Here is a 20,930-nt window from a genome sequence, read left to right on the forward strand (position 1 = left end):
ATCACATGGGATCTTGGGAACTGGAAAAAAGCTCTGAGATCCCTTTCACTGTGACCTCTTTGTGTCCCTGTCAAAGGGTGACATGGGAAGGGATTTTGGAAACCAGGCTAGAGAAAAACAGCAGAATCCCCTTACTCCCTTGTGAGGATCTTCTTCTCCATGACCTCTTTGTGTCCCTCTCAAGGGTGACATGGGAAGGGATTTTGGGAGACAGGCTAGAAAAAAGCAGTGACATCCTTTTATAACCTTATGAGGATCCCCTTCTCTGTGACCTCTGTGTGTCTTTCCCATGAGATGACACATGAAGGAATTTTGGGATCTAAACTAGAAAAGAAGGATGGGTTCCCATTCTCCTTCTCAAGAGGTGAGACATGGAGGAATTTTGGGATCCAGGCTAGAGAATAAGGATGGATTCCCCTTCTCCTTCCCAAGAGGTGACATGGGAAGGAATTTTGGGAGCCAGGCTAGAGAATAAGGATGGGTTCCCATTCTCCTTCTCAAGAGGTGACACATGAAGGAATTTTGGGAGCCAGGCTACAAAGAAGCAGCAGGATCCCCGTATTCCCCTGTGGGGGTTCCCATGTCCATGACCCTCCTGGTGTCCCCCTGGGAAGGAGCTCCAGCCCCAGCCAGGTCACAGCCGTGTCCCTGTCCCCAGGCCAGCAATGCCCCAGGGCTCTGATTTCCCACGTCCTGCCTGGAGGTGCCCCCAGCCCCTTGTCCCTGTCCCCTCAGAGCCCTGAACCGCTGCAGTGTGGAGGTGTACAAGAAGGTGGGGACCCTGTACCCCGAGATGAGCGTCCACGAGCGCTCCCTGGACTTCCTGATCGAGCTGCTCCACAAGGATCAGCTGGACGAGACCGTCAACGTGGAGCCGCTCACCAAGGCCATCAAGTACTACCAGGTGGGGCTGGTGGCACTGGGGGCAGGTGCCACCTCACCTGTTGGACGTGGATCAGCTCCTTTTGGCAGCCCTTTCCTTTGGGTGTTGTCACCCAGGTGACCATGGCTGTGTCTCCTGCTCTGTGTCCATCCCACATTCCTTCCTTCCACACTGCTTACCTGTGAATTAACCACCACCAGCTCTTTTGGGGCACTGTTGTTATTTCCATTTAAAAAATGGCCCAAACCCTCAAAATTTGGGGCTTTTTGAGTGTTCCCGCATTGGATTTTTTCCATGTGGGTGCTGATCCTGCCATTCCCACAGCACCTGTACAGCATCCACCTGGCTGACCAGGCTGAGGACTGCACCCTGCAGCTGGCTGACCACATCAAGGTGAGTGGGGACAACCCCACCTCTGTGTCCCCAGGATCCCTGTGGGAGGGGAGATGTCCCTGCTGCCATTCCCCAGCACAGCCACTCTCCCCCATTGGTGGCACTGGGGTCAGGGAATGGGGACATGGGGATGAGAGGAGCAGGAGTGGGAATGTGGGGACCCTCCTGTTTCAGGGTGGGGGTTGTATCCTGGATTTCTCAAGGGAAGAACCAGAGTCCTGCACCCCCTGGATGAAACCAAACCAGACCAGAGATAGCCTGACTGCCTCAACCCGTGTCCCTGCTCCTGGAAATCCTGGGGGGCTGGCAGGGTCCATCCTGGAGTTCCTGGGACTGAAACCACAGTGTGCCCTGGCACCCCTCCTGTCCTTGTCCCTGTCCCTGTCCCTGTGCTGAGGGTCCCTGTCCCTGTGCTGAGGGTCCCTGTGCCTGTGCCCACAGTTCACTCAGAGTGCCTTGGACTGCATGGGAGTGGAGGTGTGCCGGCTGCGGGCCTTCCTCCAGGTAGGATCTTCCTCCAGGTAGGATCTTCCTCCAGGTAGCACCTGCCAGGATGGCTGGGCACATGCCAGCTTCCTGCTGTCCCCATGTCCCTCTGTCTGAGATCCCTTCTTGTCCCTCTGTCTGAGGTCCTTCCCTGTCTCTCATGTCCCTCTGAGGTCGCTCTCTGTCCCTGTGTCTGTCAGAGCTCTCTCTGCCTAAGGTCCCTCTGTGTCCCCTTGTCCCTCTGAGGTCCCTCCATGTCCCTCTCTCTCCCTGTGACCTTCTGAAGCCACTCTGTCTACAGTCCCTCTGTGTCCCCATGTCCCTCTGAGGTCCCTCTCTCTAAAGATCCCTCTGTGTCCCCATGTCCCTCTGTTCCCATGTCTTTCTAAGGTCCCTCTCTCTCTCTGTCCCTCTGAGGTTCCCTCTCTCTAAGGTCCCTTTGTGTCCCCATATCCCTTAGTTCCTGTGTCCTTCTAAGGTCCCTCCTCTGTGTCCCACTGAGGTTCCTTCTCTCTTAGGTCCCTCTGTGTCCCTATGTCCCTCTGAGGTCCCTGTTTCTAAGGTTCCTCTGTGTCCCCATGTTCCCTTGTTCCTGTGTCCCTCTAAGGTCCCTCTGTGTCCCCGTGTCCCTCTGTTCCCATCTCCTTCTAAGGTCCCTCTCTCTCTCTGTGTCCTTCTGAGGTCCCTCTGTCTGCAGTCTCTCTGTGTCCCCATGTCCCTCTGAGGTCCCTCTCTCTAAGGTCCCTCTGTGTCCCTGTGTCCCTTCTGTTCCCGTGTCCTTCTAAGGTTCCTTTGTGTCCCCATGTCCCTCTGTTCCTGTGTCCTTCTAAGGTCCCTCTCTGTCCCTGTGTCCCTCTGAGGTCTGTCTCTCTAAGGTTCCTTTGTGTCCCCATGTCCCTTAGTTCCTGTGTCCTTCTAAGGTCTCTCTCTCTCTTTCTGTGTCCCTCTGAGGTTCCCTCTCTCTAAGGTCCCTCTGTGTCCCCACGTCCCAGTGTCCCTCTGAGATCCATCTGAGTCCCTCTGTCCCTGTGCCCCTCTGTGTCCCCATGCCCCTCTGATGTCCCCACATTGCCGTGTCCCTCTGAGGTCCCTCTGTGTCCCCAGGCCGGGCAGGAGGCAGCAGACCTGGCCATCCTGCTCAAGGACCTGGAGACGTCCTGCAGTGACATCCGCCAGTTCTGCAAGAAGATCCGGCGCCGCATGCCGGGCACGGACGCGCCGGGAATCCCGGCGGCCCTGGGCTTCGGGCCACAGGTGAGGGGACAGGGACACCCTCAGGCCACCCCTCAGGCACAAACTGGGAGCTGTGGGACGCACTGGGCCGGCAGCAAACACCCCAGAGAAGCTGAGCAGCAGCTCAGGGCAGAGGGAGGTGGTGTGAGCTGAGCTGGGATTGTGGAATCAGGGATTGGTTTAGGTTGGAAAATCCCTGGGAGATCCCTGAGTCCAACCACGCCCCAGCACTGCCAGGGCCATCCCTGGGAGATCCCTGAGTCTCCAGCCACGCCCCAGCACTGCCAAGGCCATCCCTGGGAGATCCCTGAGTCCAACCACGCCCCAGCACTGCCAGGGCCATCTCTGGGAGATCCCTGAGTCCAACCACGCCCCAGCACTGCCAGGGCCATCCCTGGGAGATCCCTGAGTCTCCAGCCATGCCCCAGCACTGCCAGGGCCATCTCTGACCATGTCCCCAAGTGGATGTTAAATCCCCCCAGGGTTGGGGACAACCCTTCCCAGGAGGAATTTTCCCAATATCCAACCTGGCCCAGCCTGAGGCCGTTCCTCTCACTCTGTCCCTGTTCCCTGGGATAAGATCCCAAATCTGTCCCCCCCTGGCTGTCCCCTCCTGTCAGGGAGTTGTGCAGAGCCACAAGGTCCCCCCTGAGCCTCCTTTGCTCCAGGCTGAGCCCCTTCCCAGCTCCCTCAGCTGCTCCTGGAGCTCCTTCCATGGACACGATGGAGGTGGCGCCTGGATTTTGAGTTCCCATCTTGGATGAAGACCTGATTTCACACCCAGGACCCGTTCCTTCCATCTTCCCGTTATTTCCCCCAATCCTGGTGACAATCCCAGGGCAGGTGTGGACTCCAGGAGCCCAGGTGTCCGTGCCATCCCCAGAGGTCCCCCTGTGCCCTGGCAGGTGTCGGAGACGCTGCTGGAGTGCCGCAAGCACCTGACGTGGGTGGTGGCCGTGCTGCAGGAGGTGGCGGCGGCCGGGGCGCAGCTGATCGCGCCGCTGGCCGAGAACGAGGGGCTGCCCGCGCCGCGCCTCGAGGAGCTGGCCTTCAAAGTCAGCGAGCAGGTGGGCATCCTCCAGCAGTACAGGTGGGCATCCTCCAGAGTGCCAGGTGGGCATCCTCCAGCAGTACGGGTGGGCATCCTCCAGCATTCCCAGGTGGGCATCCTCCAGCGTGCCAGCTGGGCATCCTCCAGCACTCCTAGGTGGGCATCCTCCAGCAGTACAGGTGGGCATCCTCCAGAGTGCCAGCTGGGCATCCTCCAGCATTCCCAGCTGGGCATCCTCCAGCATGCCAACTGGGCATCCTCCAGCAGTACAGGTGGGCATCCTCCAGCATGCCAGGTGGGACTCTCTTCCCTCCATTCCCATCTGGGCATCCTCCAGCATTCCCAGGTGGGACATCCTTTCCACCAGTCGTAGGTTGAACATCCTTCACGATTCCCAGGTGGGATATCCTTCCCACCATTCCCAAGTGGGATGTCCTTCCCACCATTCCCAGGTGGGACATCCTTCCCACCACCATTCCCAGATGGGACATCCTTCACCATTCCCGGGTAGAACATCCTTCACCATTCCCAGCTGGGCATCCTCCACCATTCTGAGGTGGGGCATTCTTTGCCATTCCCAGCTGGGATGCCCTTCCCACCATTCCCAGGTGGAACACCCTTCCCACCATTCCCGGCTGGGACGTCCTTCACCATTCTCAGGTAGAACATCCTTCCCACCAGTCCTAGGTGGGACATCCCTCCCACCATTCCCAGCTAGAGCACCCTTCCCCATTCCCAGCTGGGACATCTTTCATCATTCCCAGGTAGAACATCCTTCCCACTAGTCCCAGGTGGGACATCCCTCCCGCCATTCCTAGGTGAGACATCCTTCACCATTCCAAGGTTAAACACCCTTCCCACCATTCCCAGCTGGAACATCCTCCACCATTCCCAGCTAGAACATCCTCCACCATTCCCAAGTGGAACATCCTTCACCATTCCCAGCTAGAACATCCTTCACCATTCCCAGGTGGAACACCCTTCCCACCATTCCCAGCTGGGACATCCTTGGTGAAGGGACAAGGAGTGGGTTCTGTGTAAATCATCTGCTCCTGTTTGGTGTTGCTTGGATTTTTGTGCGTGCAGCTTTTTCTGCATTTTGTTGGTTGGGTTTGTTGATGGAAGTGAAGGTTTGTGTTGGATGTGGATTTTAAGGATGATTCTTAAACATCAGAGGGACATCCTTAAAAATCAGAGGAACATCTTAACCATCAGAGGAACATCTTTAACCATCAGAGGATCACCTTAAACATCAGGGAGAGATCCTTAAACACCAGAGGGACATTCTGAAAAATCAGAGGAACATCCGTAACCGTCAGAGGAACATCTTAAACATCACAGGGACACCCTTAAACATCAGAGGAACATTTTAGACATCAGAGGGACACTTGTAAACATCAGGGAGACATCTTTAAACACCAGAGGGACATCCTTAAAAATCAGAGGAACATCCTTAACCATCAGAGGGACACCCTTAAACATCAGGGAGAGATCCTTAAACACCAGTGGGACATCCTTAAAAAGCAGAGGAACATCTTAAACGTCAGTGGGACATTTTAAAAATCAGAGGGACACCCTTAAACATCAGGGAGAGATCCTTAAACACCAGAGGGATATCCTTAAAAATTAGAGGAACATCCTTAACCATCAGAGGAACATCTTAAACACCAGAGGGACACCCTTAAAAATTAGAGGAACATCCTTAACCATCAGAGGAACACCTTAACCATCAGAGGGACACCCTTAAACATCAGGGAGAGATCCTTAAACACCAGAGGGATATGCTTAAACATCAGAGGAACATTTTAAACATCAGAGGGACACTTTTAAACATCAGGGAGACATCCTTAAATATCAGAAGGACATTTTAAATGCCAGGCTGACATCCTTAAAAATGAGAGAAACATCCTTAACCATCAGAGGGACATCTTAAACATCAGAGGAACATGTTAAACACCAGAGGGACACCCTTAAACATCAGAGGGAGATCCTTAAATATCAGAGTGATATCTTAAACATCCGAGGGACACTTTTAACCATCAGAGGGACACCCTTATCCATCAGAGGGAAACACCAGTGTTGAAGTGAAGGGAGACGACCCATCTTTGTTGATCAGCATCGACTCCAATTTATTGATTCAATCAGTCACTTTTTATAACCATGTTAATTAAGTTCATGCATATTGCAAAATCCGAGCTCACCATAGGTCACAGATTGCACACCAACCCCTCCTTTTGTTTTCAATACCTGTGGTTTGTTTATTGAAACCAAGATTTTTGTTCTCACCCTGATATGAAGGGTTCTCAACTTCCATGTCTGTTCCCAAGGACAGAATGTTTACCTGTTGTGAGAAGACTGTCTGAGAATCCTGCTGTTTATAAAATGTGCCTGAGAACCTAGTTATTTACAGGAATAGGCTTGGGAACTGCTGCTTTACAGCTGCCTTTTACTTTTCCATCAGCCTGTATATTTTCATGGCCTCTTTCTTTAAGCCATGTCTGAGCAAAATTCTCCAACACACCAGTTGTGGGATGTGGGGGCTGTGAGCCCAGCACAGGGCCAGCAGCCAGCTCCTTCCTGTCCTTCCCAGATTTACGGCTCCCAGGGCATCAATCCCTACGAGTGCCTGCGCCAGTCCTGCAGCATCCTCATGGCCACCATGAACAAGATGGCCACGGCCATGCAGGAGGGCGAGTACGACGCCGACCGCCCGCAGAACAAGGTGGGCTGGGCTCTGTTCTGGTCACCAGCAGGCTCTGGGTGGCCAGCACGGGGAGCTGGGCAGCTGGGGTGTCTGGGATTGTCCCTAAAATCCCGATTGTCCCCCTGGTCCAGCCAACGCCGCCGGCAGAGCTCCGGGCGGCCGCGCTCCGGGCGGAGATCACGGATGCTGAGGGGCTGGGGCTGAAGCTGGAGGACAGGGAGACGGTCATCAAGGAGCTGAAGAAGTCCCTCAAGATCAAGGTGAGGTGTTCCTCATTGATCCCTGCCTTCCTGGCTCCTCCTCAGCGTTCCCTGCCTGTCCCTCACTGATCCCTGCTGTCCCTCACTGATCCCTGCCTGTCCCTCACCCATCCCTGCTGTTCCTCACCCATCCCTGCCTGTCCCTCACCCATCCCTGCCTGTCCCTCTCTGATCCCTGCTGTCCCTCACCCATCCCTGCCTGTCCCTCACCCATCCCTGCTGTCCCTCACTGATCCCTGCCTGTCCCTCACTGATCCCTGCTGTCCCTCACTGATCCCTGCCTGTCCCTCTGATCCCTGCTGTCCCTCACCCATCCCTGCTGTCCCTCACTGATCCCTGCCTGTCCCTCTGATCCCTGCTGTCCCTCACCCATCCCTGCTGTCCCTCACTGATCCCTGCCTGTCCCTCACCCATCCCTGCTGTCCCTCACTGATCCCTGCCTGTCCCTCTGATCCCTGCTGTCCCTCACCCATCCCTGCTGTCCCTCACTGATCCCTACTGTCCCTCACTGATCCCTGCCTGTCCCTCTGATCCCTGCTGTCCCTCACCCATCCCTGCTGTCCCTCACCCATCCCTGCTGTCCCTCACCCATCCCTGCTGTCCCTCACTGATCCCTGCTGTCCCTCACTGATCCCTGCCTGTCCCTCACCCATCCCTGCTGTCCCTCACTGATCCCTGCCTGTCCCTCACCCATCCCTGCTGTCCCTCACTGATCCCTGCCTGTCCCTCACTGATCCCTGCCTGTCCCTCACCCATCCCTGCTGTCCCTCACCCATCCCCACCTTCCTGGCTGCTGTGGGATTCACCTCCACACTCCTGGTGACTCCCTGCCTGTGGAGATGCTGATCCCAAGCCCCATCCAGATCTCCTGGGGATGTTTTTCCCATGGGCAGGGAGGCGCTGCCACCCAGATCTTGGGGTGCTCAGGGTGGGAGCTGTTCTGGGTTCCAGCCATGGTGATCTGGGGGCTCTGAGGAGCTGTTCTGGGCTCCAGCTGGGTGTCAGTGATTTGGGGGCTCTGGGGAGCTGTTCTGGGCTCCAGCCATGGGTGCTGGGGATTTGGGGGCTCCCCCAGCTCCCTGATTCCCTCCCTGCTGCCCCTGCAGGGCGAGGAGCTCAGCGAGGCCAACGTGCGGCTCAGCCTGCTGGAGAAGAAGCTGGACAGCGCCTCCAAGGACGCCGACGACCGCGTGGAAAAGATCCAGACCAAGCTGGACGAGACCCAGACTCTGCTCAAAAAGAAGGAGAAGTGAGTTTGGAACGGGGCTGGGGGTGTGGAGGTCATCCAGAGGAAGCCACGGAGCTGCTCCAAGAGCTGGGTTCCCTCTGCTTGGAGCCAGGCTGGGAGAGCTGGGAATGCTCACTTGGAGAAGAGAAGGATCCATGGAGAGCTCAGAGCTTCCTCCAGGGCCTGAAGGGGCTCCAGGAGAGCTGGAGAGGGACTGGGGACAAGGGATGGAGGGACAGGGTAAGGGGTCCTGGCCAAGCAGCATCCCCGGCCTCACACATCCCTCCCTGTCTCCGCGTGCTCTTCCCAGGGAGTTCGAGGAGACCATGGACGCTCTCCAGGCTGACATCGACCAGCTGGAGTCGGAGAAGGTGGAGCTGAAGCAGCGCCTCAACAACCAGTCCAAGAGGACGATCGAGGGGCTGCGGGGAGCTCCGCCCTCGGGCGTGGCCTCCATCGTGTCCGGCATCGCCGGGGGTGAGGGACAGCAGCGGGGCCGGGTGTGCTCCTGCCGGGGCGATGGGTGACCGGGAATGTGGGAATGGGGCTCCCACAGAGCCACAGCCTCTGCCACACTCCCAGTGCTGCCTCCCGGCAGTGTTGCTGGCACGTTCTCATTCCCAAGGGAGCAGGAGCAGCTCCGTGCCCAGCCCTGGCTCTGGGGGAGCATTGCAGGGCCCTGCTGGGGGCACTCCCAGCTGCTGGGAACGGGGTCAGGCCCAGATGTGGCCATGGGAGCCCGGAGCTGCTCCAGGCACAGCTCCTCTCCCACCCAGTCCTGGGATTTAATCCTGATTTCTCTTGTCTCTCCCGGCCCTGTCTCTCCCTGTGCTGCAGAGGAACAGCAGCGAGGTACGGACACACCTGCATGCAGCATCGGGGGGGTGGAACCCCAGCCCCCCAAACCCTGGGACACGGCGCCGGGGGGGGCAGGGATGGATCCAGGTCCTGCTCGGAGCCTGCTGGGCCTGGGGGCTCCAGGGGGCGGGGAAGGGAGGGGTGAGCATGGAACTGTCAGGGGTGTGGAGATGGAGAGCTTGGGAAGGGGCATGGGAGTGGTGGGACTGCTCCAGGGAGGTGACACGTGTTGGTGACAGTGCCCTGTGCCACCATCAGGGGTAGCAGTGCTGGTGGCAGTGCCCTGTGCCAGTATCACAGGTGGCAGTGCTGATGGCAGTGCCCTGTATTGGTGACAGTGCCCTATGTTGGTGGCAGTGCTGATGGCAGTGCTGTGTGCCAGTGTCAGGGGTGGCAGCGCTGATGACAGTGCCCTGTGTTGGTGACAGGGGTGGCAGTGCTGATGGCAATGTCCCTTGTTGGTGACAGTGCTGATGGCAGTGCCTTGTGTTGGTGACAGGGGTGGCAGTGCTGATGGCCGTGTCCCTGTGTTGGTGACAGTGCTGATGTCAGTGCCTTGTGTTGGTGACAGGGGTGGCAGTGCTGATGGCCGTGTCCCTGTGTTGGTGACAGTGCTGATGACAGTGTCCCTGTGTTGGTGGCAGTGCCCTGTGTTGGTGGCAGTGCTGATGGCCGTGTCCTTGTGTTGGTGACAGTGCCCTATGTTGGTGGCAGTGCTGATGGCAGTGCCCTGTGCCAATGTCACAGGTGGCAGTGCTGATGGCCGTGTCCCTGTGCCACCATCACGGGTGACAATGCTGACGGCCGTGTCCCCGTGCAGGTGTCGGTGCCGGGCAGGTGCCCGGCGGTGGCTCTGGCCCCGTGCAGGTGAAGGACTCTCCCCTGCTGCTGCAGCAGATCGACGCCCTGCAGCTCTCCCTGAAACACCTCAAGAACGAGAACAACCTGCTCAAGGTGGGGGAACGGGGTGGGATCCTGTGGGGTGGGGTCAGGGTGGGATGGGATCCTGTGGGATGGGATAAATGTGGGATGGGATCCTGTGGGATGGGATTCCTGTGGGATGGGATCCTGTGGGATGGGATAAATGTGGGATGGGATCCTGTGGGATGGGATCTCCACGGGATGGGATCCAGGTGGGATGGGATCTATATGGGATGAGATCCATGTGGGACGTGATCCATGTGGGATGGGATTCCTGTGGGATGGGATCCATATGAGAAGGGATAAATGTGGGATGGGATCCATGTGGGATGGGATCCATGTGGGATGGGATAAATGTGGGATGGGATAAATGTGGGATGGGATCCATGTGGGATGGGATCCTGTGGGATGGGATCCATGTGGGATGGGATCCTTGTGGGATGTGATTCCTGTGGGATGGGATCCTGTGGGATGGGATCTCCATGGGATGAGATCCAGGTGGGATGGGATCTATATGGGATGAGATCCACGTGGGACGTGATTCCATGTGGGATGGGATTCCTGTGGGATGGGATCCAGGTGGGATGTGTTCTGGATGAGATGTGATCCCCGTGGGATGGGATCTGGGTGGGATGTGCCATGTGGGATGGGATCCCCATGGGATGAGATCTCCATGTGATGAGATCCAGGTGGGATGTGATCCTTGTGGGATGGGGTCCATGTGGGATGGGATCCCGGTGGGATGTGCCCTGTGGGATGGGATCCCCATGGGACATCACCCATGTGGGATGTGTTCCCCATGGGATGAGATCCCCGTGGGATGAGATCCCTGTGGGATATGGGATGAGCTGGAGAACAGGCTCTCATCAGGAGTGCTGCAGGGGAAGGGGCTGAGGGCAGGGTCAGCACTGGGAGCTGGGCGTGCTGGTGGAACTGGGGGTGCTGCTGGTGTCCCCACCAGCCCTGTCCCCTCAGTGCAGAAGCCACTGGCACAACCTGATTGATTGATTGATTGACTGATTGATTGATTGATTCATTGATGAACACCCCACCCATGGGGCACAGCAGTAGATAACCCAATTAACCAACTATTCTAATGGATATTAATTGTAATGGATGGGATGGAGCAGCTCATTAAACCCAACCAGCCCCACATGCAAGGAACCCCCATGGGGCCCATCCCTGCTGTCCTTAGCAGCATTTTCCCCCCCTGCTTTCCTGCTTTCCCCCTTTCCCTGGTGTTTCCCCCATTTCCCACACCCCTCACTGTGGTTTCCATGGTGCCAGGGTGCCCAGATGAAGCTGGAGCTGGCCAGCCTGGCGCCGCTGCAGGTGCCACGCGTGGCCGTGGCACAGCGTTTCCCCCCCCCGCTTTCCTGCTTTCCCCCATTTCCCCCCTTTCCCTGGTGTTTCCCCCATTTCCCACACCCCTCACTGGGTTTCCGTGGTGCCAGGGTGCCCAGATGAAGCTGGAGCTGGCCAGCCTGGCGCCGCTGCAGGTGCCACGCGTGGCCGTGGCGCGGGAGCGGCCGCCCGAGGCGCTGCCCACGCAGAGCCTGTACCGCAAGACCACGCAGCTGCTGGAGACCCTGTACCAGCTCAGCGCCAACGCCAAGGTGCTGGACATGAGGCAGAGCAAGTCCAGTAGGTCCTACAGAAACGTTCCTTGGGGTTTGGGGGGCCTGGGGCACCCCTGTGTGGTCCCTCTGCCCACAGGACTGGCAGCGGGGCTCGCTGCGGGGTGGGACCTGCTCTGCTGCCAGCAGCTTTGGGGTGTTTGGGTTGAGGGACAGTCCCTGTGTTGGGGACACGGCTCAGTGTCCAGGGGATGAGCTCCTCCAGGGGGGCTCAGCCTCTCCTTGCTGGGGAGCCCCCCAAGCCCTGAAATCCCCCTGGTCCTAATCCATGGGGGTTAAAACTCCTCCAGAACCTACCCAGTGCCAACCAAAGGAGATCCAATCCCCCAAAGCCCACCTGGTGCCAACCTGAAGAGATCCAACCCCCCAAAACCCACCCAGTGCCAGCCTGAGGAGATCAAAACCCCCAAAACTCACCCGGTACCAACTTAAGGGGGTCAAATCCCCCAAAACCCACCTGGTACCAACCTGAAGGGGTCAAACCCACCAGAACCCACGCAGTACCAAGCTGAAGAGGTCCAACCCCCCCAAAACACACCCAGTGCCAGCCCGAGGAGATCCAACCTCCCAAAACCCACCAGGTGCCAGCCTGAGGAAATCAAACCTCCTGAAATCCCCTGGTACCAGCCTGACGGGAGTCAAACCCCCCCAGAACCCACCCAGTAACAACCTGAGGAGGTAAAATTCCCCCAAAACCTGCCCAGTACCAACCTGAGGGGGTCAAACCTCCCCAAAACCCACTGGGTGCCAACCTGAGGAAGTGAAACCCCCCAAAACCCACCTGGTACCAACTTGAGGAGATCAAACCCCCAAAACCTACCCAGTGCCAACCTGAGAAGGTCAAAACCCACCCGGTGCCAGCCAGAGGAGTTCAATCTCCCCAAAACCCTGGGGGTGCCAGCCTGAGGAGATCAAACCCCATGAAATCCCCTGGTACCAACCTGAGGGGGTCAAACTCCCCAAAACCCACCCGGTACCAACCTGAGGAAGTAAAATCCCCCAGAAACCTGCCCAGTACCAGTCTGAGGAGTTCAATCCCCCCAAAGCCCTGGGGGTGCCAGCCTGAGGGGGTGACAGTGCTGAGCTGTGCCCGTGTCCCCCCGGCCCATCCCTCCCTTCCCCTTGTCCACAGCGAGGAGCTCCTCGGCGCGGCTGCTGGAGCAGACAGCCCGGCTCTGCGCCCTCAAGAACTCCATCGACGCCCTGAAGGTGAGCAAGGGCCTTCTCCAGCATTGGGGGGACCTGGGGGCACCCCCAGCCCAGCCCTGCAGCCCCCAGGCTGGGGCTGGTGGCACCTGGTGGCAGTGAGGGGACGAGGCGCTGCCCATTCCCGTTCCCGTTCCCATTCCCGTTCCCCTCCCAGAGCAGGGGGGTTTGACCCCTCTGGTTCCTGCCCAGGGTGGGTTTTGGGGCTCTGGGGGTGAGTGAGGAGGGTCCTCCGGGGTGGGTTTTGGGGTGACCTTGCTGTGCCCCAGGACGACACGCTGCGGGAGATGGTTCAGCAGCAGCCGGGCGCCGGCGTCTCCACCACCTTCGGCACCTTCCCATCCTCCTCCTTCCTGAAGGTGAGAGCCCAGCCTGAGGGACCCCAATGCTGAGGGACCCCAATCCTGAGGGACCCCAATCCTGAGGGACCCAATCCTGAGGGACCCCCCAGCTCTGAGGCACCCCAATCCCAAAGAAGTCCCCTAATCTCGAGGGACCCCCGTTCCTGAGGGAGCCCCAATTCCAAGAGATGCCAGTCACAAAAACCCCCATTCCTGAGGGACCCCAGCTCTGAGGGGCCCCAATCCTGAGGGACCCCAGTCCCAAGGAATCGCCCCAGTCCTGAGGGACCCCAATATCAAGGGATCCCCTGTACCTGAGGAACCCAAATCCCAAGGAATCGCCAATCCCAAGACACCACCCGTTCCTGAGGGCCCCCCAGTTCCAAGGGACTCCAGTCCTGAGGAAGCCCCAATCCTGAGGGACCCCAGTCTTAAAGAATCCCCATTCCTGAGGGACCCCAATTCCAAGAGACACCAGTCACAAAAACCCCCGTTCCTGAGAGTCCCCCAGTTCTGAGCAACCCCAATCCTGAGGGACCCCAAATCTCAAGGGATCCCCTGTACGTAAGGGACCCCAATCCCAAGAGACCCCCAATCTCGAGGGAACCCCATTCCTGAGGGAACCCCAATTCCAAGAGACGCCAGTGACAAAAACTCCCATTCCTGAGAGTCCCCCAATTCTGAGGGACCCCAATCTTAATGGATCCCCAATTCCAAGAGACGCCAGTGACAAAAACTCCCATTCCTGAGAGTCCCCCAATTCTGAGGGACCCCAGTCCCAAGGAACCCTGAATCTCTAAGGGATCCCCAGTCCTGAGGGAACTCCAAGAGACACCAGTCACAAAAAACCCTATTCCTGAGGGACCCCAATCTCAAGGAACCCCCAGTCCTGAAGGACCCCAATCACGAGGAACACCCAATCCTGAGGGAACCCCAATTCCAAGAGATGCCAGCCACAAAAACTCTCGTTCCTGAGAGTGCCCCAAATCTGAGCGACCCCAATCCTGAGGGACCCCAATCACAAGGGATCCCCTGCACGTGAGGGACCCCAATCACAAGGAACTCCCAATCCTGAGGGAACCCCAGTCTCAAGGGATCCCCAACCCTGAGGGAACCCCAATTCCAAGAGATGCCAGTCACAAAAAGCCCCATTCATGAGAATCCCCCAATTCTGAGCGACCCCAATCACAAGGAACACCCAATCGTGAGGGAACCCCAATCTCGAGGGACCCCCCCATTCCTGAGGGAACCCCAATCCCAAGAGATGCCAGTTACAAAAACCCCCATTCCTGAGGGACCCCAGCTCTGAGGGGCCCCAATCCTGAAGGACCCCAATCCCAAGGAACTCCCCAATTCTGAGGGACCCCAATCTCGAGGGACCCCCATTCCTGAAGGAACCCTGATCCCAAGAGACACCAATCACATAAACCCCCATTTCTGAGGGCCCCCCAGTTCCGAGGGACCCCAGTCCCAAGGAACCCCCAATCCTGAGGGACCCCAATCCCAAGGAACCCCCATTCCTGAGGGCCCCAATCCATCCCAAGGTACCCCTGTTCCCAATCCCCAATTTCAGGGACCCCCTGTTCTGCCAAACTCCAATCCCGAGGGATCCCCCATTCCAAGGACCCCTGCCCCACCCCAGCACTGCCCCCCAGATCCCACCCCGTTGGGGACACTCTGAGTGTGTCACTGTCCCCTTGGGGACATTGTGAGCGTTGCACTGTTCCCTTGGGGACACCCTGAGCATGTGGCTGTCCCTTTGGGACACTGTGAGCATGGCACTGTCCCCCTGGGGACACTGTGAGCGTGTCGCTGTCCCCTTGGGGACACCCTGAGCGTGTTGCTGTCCCCTTGGGGACACTGTGAGGATGTCGCTGTCCCCTTGGGGACACTGTGAGCATGGCACTGTCCCCTTGGGGACACCGTGAGGATGTCGCTGTCCCCTTGGGGACACCCTGAGCGTGTCGCTGTCCCCCTGGGGACACCGTGAGGATGGCACTGTCCCCTTGGGGACACCGTGAGCATGGCACTGTCCCCTTGGGGACACTGAGCGCGTGGCTGTCCCCGCAGGCCAAGCAGGAGCAGGCGCAGGGCCCGGCGCTGTGCGGGCGGGTGACGATCCCGTGCGCTCCGGGGCACGGCCAGGCGCACCGGGTGCTGCTCACCCCGGACCTGCTGCAGCACCTCCGCCAGCACTTCGTGGCCTGAGCGGCCCGAGGGATCCCCGGCCCGCCGTCCCCTCCCTCGGGACCCCGGCCCGCCGTCCCCCCCCTCGGGACCCTCCGTTCGCTCCCCCTGCCCGGCCCCGCTCGCGGCGGGAGCCGGAGCCGCTTCCCCCGGGGGGATCCGGGCCCCCCGCGCTGCTCTCGGACACTACGGAACCCCCGGATCCCCCCGCGCTCCCGGCATCCAATAAAACTCCCCTGGACGCGCTGCCTGCGCCTGGAACCGGGCACCGGGCGGGGACACGGGAGGGGACACGGGGGGACACGGGAGGGGACACTGGGGGGGACACGGGAAGGGACACGAGGGGGATACTGGAGGGGACACGGGGGAGCAGAAAAGGGACTGGGGGGGTCACGGAAGGGGGCCGGGGGTCACAGGAGGGATCCGAGAGGGGCACTGGGAGTCCCGGAGGGGACTGAGGACCCCCGGGGGTGTCACAGAGAGCCCCCGGGTGGAACCAAGGGGACATTTGGGGATCCTGGGGTGGCACCGGGAGTGCTGGGTGACATTCGGGGGTCCCGGGTGGGACCAGGGGACACTTGGAGGGCACTGAGGGTCCCAGGAGAGCACCGGGAGGGGGCGCGGGGCCATTGGGGGTTCAGGGTTGTCACCGCGGGGCCATTGGGGGTCCGGGGGTGGCACCGCGGGGACATTGGGATACTGGGGGGGGGGGGGGGGGGTCCCGGCTCCTGCCACGTGCGGCCGCGCGCGCACCGAGCAGCGCGGGAAGGGGGGGGGGCCGGGGCTCGCGCGCGCGGCTCCCATTGGTCGGCGCGCAGGAAAAGGCGGGAGGGAACGCCCCCTCCCGGCTCTGATTGGCAGGCGCCGCTGAGGGGGCGGGGTTAGTCCTTCCTCTGCCTGATTGGCTCCGGGGCGGGCCCATTGGGGGCGGCTTGCGGTGATTGGCGGAGGGCGCGGCGCAGCGGGCGCTGATTGGTGGAGGAGGGAGGAGACGGGGTTCCGGCGGGGACAGCGCGTCAGTTCCGGACGGCGGCGGCGGCGGGAGGACGATGGTGAGTGAGGGGACGGGCCCGGGCCGCATCCGCCGCCATCGGGCGTGGGGAGGGACCCAGGAGCCCCCTCGGACCGCATCGGAACGCGCCGGGACCGGCGGGAGGCCGGGGGAGCCGCATCGGGCCGGGCGCGGGGATGGGCGGGAGCGCGGCCTCGGTGCCGCCCCCGGTGAGCGGAGCCCTCGGTGCCGCAGGTGCTGCTGCACGTGCTGTTCGAACATGCGGCCGGGTACGCGCTGTTCGCCGTGCGGGAAGTGGAGGAGATCGGCTTGCTGCTGCCGCAGGTACCGCAACGGGGGGAGCGGGGAGGAACGGGAGTGGAACAGGGGAGGGAGAGGTGGGAACGGCGGGGGGAGGCGGGAACGAGGATCGGGGACGGGGGGGCAAGAGGGGACACACCAGGAGCGGGGATGGAGAGAGGCGGAAGGACCGGGGAGGCGGGGGGCAATCGGCGGGAAAGGCCTGGCGGTGATGCGGGGGTCGCGGTGCCGGGGCCGTTCCCCGTGCCCGGTGTGACCGGAGCCTCCCCCGGTTGCCCCCGGTTGCAGGTGGAGGAGAGCGTCCTCACGCTGGGCAAGTTCCACAACGTGGTGAAGCTCGTGGCGTTCTCGCCGTTCCGCTCGGCGCAGAGCGCGCTGGAGAACATGAACGCCGTGTCCGAGGGTGAGCGCGGCGGGGCCGGGGACACCGGGAACCCCCCCCCGTACCGCGGGGACCCCGCTGAGCCCCCCCTGTCCCGCAGGAGTCCTGCACGAGGACCTGCGGCTGCTGCTGGACACGGCGCTGCCCCCCAAGAGGAAGAAGGTGGTGCTGGGGGTGGGCGACGCCAAGATGGGCGCGGCCGTGCTGGAGGAGCTGGGGGTGCAGTGCCAGACCGGGGGCGTCGTGGCCGAGCTCATGCGAGGTGAGAGGGGACAGAGGGGACAGGGAACATCTCTGGGGGAGGGGTGAGGAGTGGGGGGACGCGGTGCTGTGGCTGTGAGGTGTCCCTGGGGTGCACGTGGTGGCACTCGGTGTCTGTGCGGTGGCACCATTGTCCCTCCATAGTGACTGCACTGTCTCCCCCGTGTCCCCGCAGGGATCCGGCTGCACTTCCCGGCGCTGGTCCGGGGCCTCACGGCGCAGTCAGCGGCCAAGGCCCAGCTGGGGCTTGGCCACAGCTACTCCCGGGCTAAGGTGAAGTTCAACGTGCACCGGGTGGACAACATGATCATCCAGTCCATCAGCCTGCTGGACCAGCTGGACAAGGACATCAACACCTTCTCCATGCGTGTCCGGTCGGTGGGGACGGGTTTGGGGGGTTTGGGGGTCCCCTTTCCCCTCCCCATGCTTACCACAGGCAGCTGCTGCTGCTCCGGCCGCCTGTACAGACCGGGGAGGGACAGCAGCTCCCCAGGGGACACTGGCCGGGCCTCAGGGCCAAGGCATGGACCAGGGGGGACATTGGGGACGTGGTGGGGACACGCAGAGCTGGGTGGGCCTGGGTGGCAGCAGTGACAGTGTGCTGTCCCCGCAGGGAGTGGTACGGGTATCACTTCCCCGAGCTGATCAAGATCGTCCCCGAGAACTCCATGTACTGCCGGGTGGCCAAATTCATCGGGAACCGGCGCGAGCTGAGCGAGGAGAGCCTCGAGGGGCTGGAGGAGATCGTCATGGACAGCGCCAAGGCCCAGGCCATCCTGGAGGCCTCCCGCTCCTCCATGGGTGAGGGGGGCTCTCAGGGGCTCCGGGGGGGCATGGCCAGGTGCCCGGCGCTGCCGCTGACCCCGTGCCACCCCCCAGGCATGGACATCTCCCCCCTGGACCTCATCAACATCGAGAGCTTCTCGCGCCGCGTCATCTCGCTGTCCGACTACCGCAAGGGGCTGCAGGAGTACCTGCGCTCCAAGATGAGCCAGGTGGCGCCCAGCCTGTCCGCCCTCATCGGGGAGGTGGTGAGTGTCCCCAGAGTGCCCCCCCTGTCACCTCCCCGGCCTGGAGATGATGTCAGAGTGAATCTGTCAATCCACTGAGTTGTGCTGCTGACACTTCCACTGCTGATCCCGGCCTGGGGGGACTCTCTGTGCCCTCGGGGGGTTCAGAGCCCCCTGTAACCCCCCCTGTGCTGTCCCCAGGTGGGTGCCCGCCTCATCTCGCACGCTGGCAGCCTCACCAACCTGGCCAAGTACCCGGCGTCGACGGTGCAGATCCTGGGGGCGGAGAAGGCCCTGTTCAGGTACCCGGGGCGGTCGCGGTGATGGCGGCCGTGGGGCGGCGGCTGTGACTCGCCGGGGTGAGCAGCCAGCCCCAGTCTGAGCGACCCCCGGAGCACAGCGGGCTGGGGAGGGGCTCTCCGGGGTGGGGGTGGCACTCGGGGGTCCTGACCCCTCCCTGGGCACTCGCAGGGCGCTGAAGACGCGGGGGAACACCCCCAAGTACGGCCTCATCTTCCACTCCACCTTCATCGGGCGCGCCGCCGCCAAGAACAAGGGGCGGATCTCGCGCTACCTGGCCAACAAGTGCACCATCGCCTCGCGCATCGACTGCTTCTCAGGTGGGCTGGGGGCTTGGGGGGCACTGTCGTGGTGGGCACTGTCATGGTAGGCACTGTCACTCGGTGCCAGGTGGGCACGGGAGGGCGCTCAGGGCCGCTCTGCCGTGATGGGATCATTTTTCGTCAACAGCATCTCACCCCGGTGAATGGTGACTCCTGTGGGCTGAGCAGAGCACGGGGGGCTCTCAGGGGGGTTGGGGGGTGCAGGGTCAGTGCTGAGCCCCCCCGTCCCCTCCCCACAGAGGTCCCTACCAGTGTCTTTGGGGACAAGCTGAGGGAGCAGGTGGAGGAGCGCCTGGCCTTCTACGAGACCGGGGAGCCGCCCCGCAAGAACCTGGAGGTGATGAAGGAGGCCGTGGTGGAGGTGAGGAGGAGGAGGTGGGGATGGTGAGGGATGGAGAAGAGGGGTGAGGGTGACAAATGGAGGCTGTGGGAGAGATGGAGGAGGTGAGGTTTTGAGGGAGATGAAGATGGAGGTGAGGTGCCAGGGGAATGAAGATGGAGGTGAGGTGCAGGAAAGGTGCAGGAGGTGATGGAGGTGAGGTGCTGAGGTCTAAAGGTGCTGGGGTGATGAAGATGATGGAGATGAGTTCCTGGGGGAGATGAAGATGGCAGTAGTGAGGTACCAGAGGATGGAGATTGTGAATGTGGGATACTGGTGGTGGTGGTGCTGCTGGGATGATGGAGAGTGGTGGTGGAGGTGATGAAGATGATGGTGAGATGCTGGGGTGATAATGGTGAGATCCTGTGGTGATGAAGGTAATGCTGGGAGGCTGGAGGGATGAAGTGAAGGTGAGATGCTCTGGTGATAAGGGTGTTGCTGAGGTGCTGGGGGGTGAAGCAGAGATCCCGTGGTGATGAAGATGATGGTGAGGTGCTGGGGGGTGAAGGTGAGATGCTTTGGTGATGAAGGTGATGCTGGGGAGATGAAGATGAAGGTGAGGGCCCTGTCGGAGGTGATGTCACTGTGCCATCCTGACCCACTGTGGAGGCCAAAGACTGATTTAATGAGTCTGATCCGACCAGGGCCGGGTGTGGGGACAAACCCCGGGACCCTGCCCTGGCTCACGTCCCCTGCGTGTCCCCAGGCCAGCGAGGTGGTGGCTGAGGTGAAGAGGAGGCAGGAGAAGAAAGAGAAGAAGAGGAAGAAGAGGGAGAAGCGGCGGCTGGAGGCGCTGGCAGCAGCTGCTGAGGAGGCGGCAGAGAACTCGGTGATGGAGACAGAGGTGAGGGAAGGGGGTGAGACCCTTTTGGGGGTCCTGGAGGGGTCTCTGTGCCCCAGGAGGGGAGGATGGGGTCAGAGCTGATGTGGGGCTCCCCTCCCCGCAGGAGAACGACGTGGGGGCCAAGAAGAAGAAGAAAAAGAAGAAGCAGCAGCAGCCAGAGGAGTTGCAAGCAGAGGCAGAGCCCGAGGAGAACGGGGTGGAGGAGGAGGAAGAGGAGGAGCCATTGCCCAAGAAGAAAAGGAAAGTCCTGGTAGAGCCTGAGGAGGAGGAGGAGGAAAAGAAGAAGAAAAAGAAGAAGAAGAAGAAGGCAGTGGCTCAGGACTCAGAGGAGGATTAGTGAGCAGAGATCAGTCAGCACACGGACTGACAGACTGACGGACAGGCAGGAGCCAGGAGTGGCCACTCCCCTGCTCCCGTGGTGGCCCCAGCTGTGTCCTGTGCCACCGTGGCCACCTGGAACGTGTCACAGCCCCTGGTGGCCTGGGTGAGTCCCTGGGGCCAGCAGCAGCCCCTGGACTGTGCCTTACAGAGTGGAACTTCATCCCCTGTCCCCTTCCCTGGGGCCTGGGCTGTGTGGGGCTGTCCCCAGGCTGTGTCTGTGTCCCCTCCTTGGGGACCTCGGGCCGTGTGGGGCTGTCCCCAGGCCGTGTCCCCCCTGCCTGTGCAGTGCAGGGCTGCCCAAACCCCAATAAAGGGCTGAGGTTGTTGCTGATCCCTCCTGTCGTGCTCCG

At 60.8% G+C, this 20,930-nt stretch overlaps 2 protein-coding genes and 2 non-coding genes across 4 annotated transcripts in view; all 4 read left to right on the plus strand.

The window, feature by feature from the left end:
* DCTN1 (dynactin subunit 1) overlaps positions 1–15,621 on the plus strand; it is a 59,301-nt gene extending 43,680 nt beyond the window's left edge. The window contains exons 17-30 of the mRNA XM_054293319.1: positions 736–904; positions 1,208–1,276; positions 1,718–1,780; positions 2,867–3,016; positions 3,901–4,062; positions 6,637–6,768; positions 6,882–7,010; positions 8,117–8,259; positions 8,549–8,715; positions 9,917–10,050; positions 11,472–11,661; positions 12,787–12,863; positions 13,130–13,219; positions 15,272–15,621. Of these exons, the coding sequence (XP_054149294.1) occupies positions 736–904; positions 1,208–1,276; positions 1,718–1,780; positions 2,867–3,016; positions 3,901–4,062; positions 6,637–6,768; positions 6,882–7,010; positions 8,117–8,259; positions 8,549–8,715; positions 9,917–10,050; positions 11,472–11,661; positions 12,787–12,863; positions 13,130–13,219; positions 15,272–15,409 (1,813 nt within the window). The 3' untranslated portion in view covers positions 15,410–15,621. The remainder of the gene's footprint in view (positions 1–735; positions 905–1,207; positions 1,277–1,717; positions 1,781–2,866; positions 3,017–3,900; positions 4,063–6,636; positions 6,769–6,881; positions 7,011–8,116; positions 8,260–8,548; positions 8,716–9,916; positions 10,051–11,471; positions 11,662–12,786; positions 12,864–13,129; positions 13,220–15,271) is intronic.
* Positions 15,622–16,397: 776 nt separating this feature from the next.
* Positions 16,398–20,911, plus strand: NOP56 (NOP56 ribonucleoprotein). Its single transcript, XM_054293266.1, has 12 exons — positions 16,398–16,440; positions 16,635–16,724; positions 16,989–17,103; positions 17,183–17,344; positions 17,519–17,717; positions 17,957–18,144; positions 18,223–18,374; positions 18,555–18,655; positions 18,825–18,973; positions 19,216–19,337; positions 20,062–20,199; positions 20,303–20,911. The coding sequence occupies exons 1-12, from the start codon at positions 16,438–16,440 to the stop codon at positions 20,534–20,536; spliced, it is 1,653 nt and encodes a 550-aa protein (XP_054149241.1). The 5' UTR covers positions 16,398–16,437; the 3' UTR covers positions 20,537–20,911.
* LOC128948563 (small nucleolar RNA SNORD56) lies at positions 19,073–19,144 on the plus strand. Its single transcript, XR_008484122.1, has one exon. It is a non-coding gene; the product is annotated as a small nucleolar RNA SNORD56 (small nucleolar RNA).
* On the plus strand, positions 19,925–19,993 carry LOC128948562 (small nucleolar RNA SNORD57). The gene has a single exon (XR_008484121.1). It is a non-coding gene; the product is annotated as a small nucleolar RNA SNORD57 (small nucleolar RNA).
* Positions 20,912–20,930: the final 19 nt, after the last annotated feature.

The sequence above is a fragment of the Melozone crissalis genome, unplaced genomic scaffold, assembly GCF_028551555.1.
Source record: "Melozone crissalis strain CALT ecotype California unplaced genomic scaffold, PUWL_Pcris_2 ptg000132l_1, whole genome shotgun sequence".
Lineage (NCBI taxonomy): Eukaryota > Metazoa > Chordata > Aves > Passeriformes > Passerellidae > Melozone > Melozone crissalis.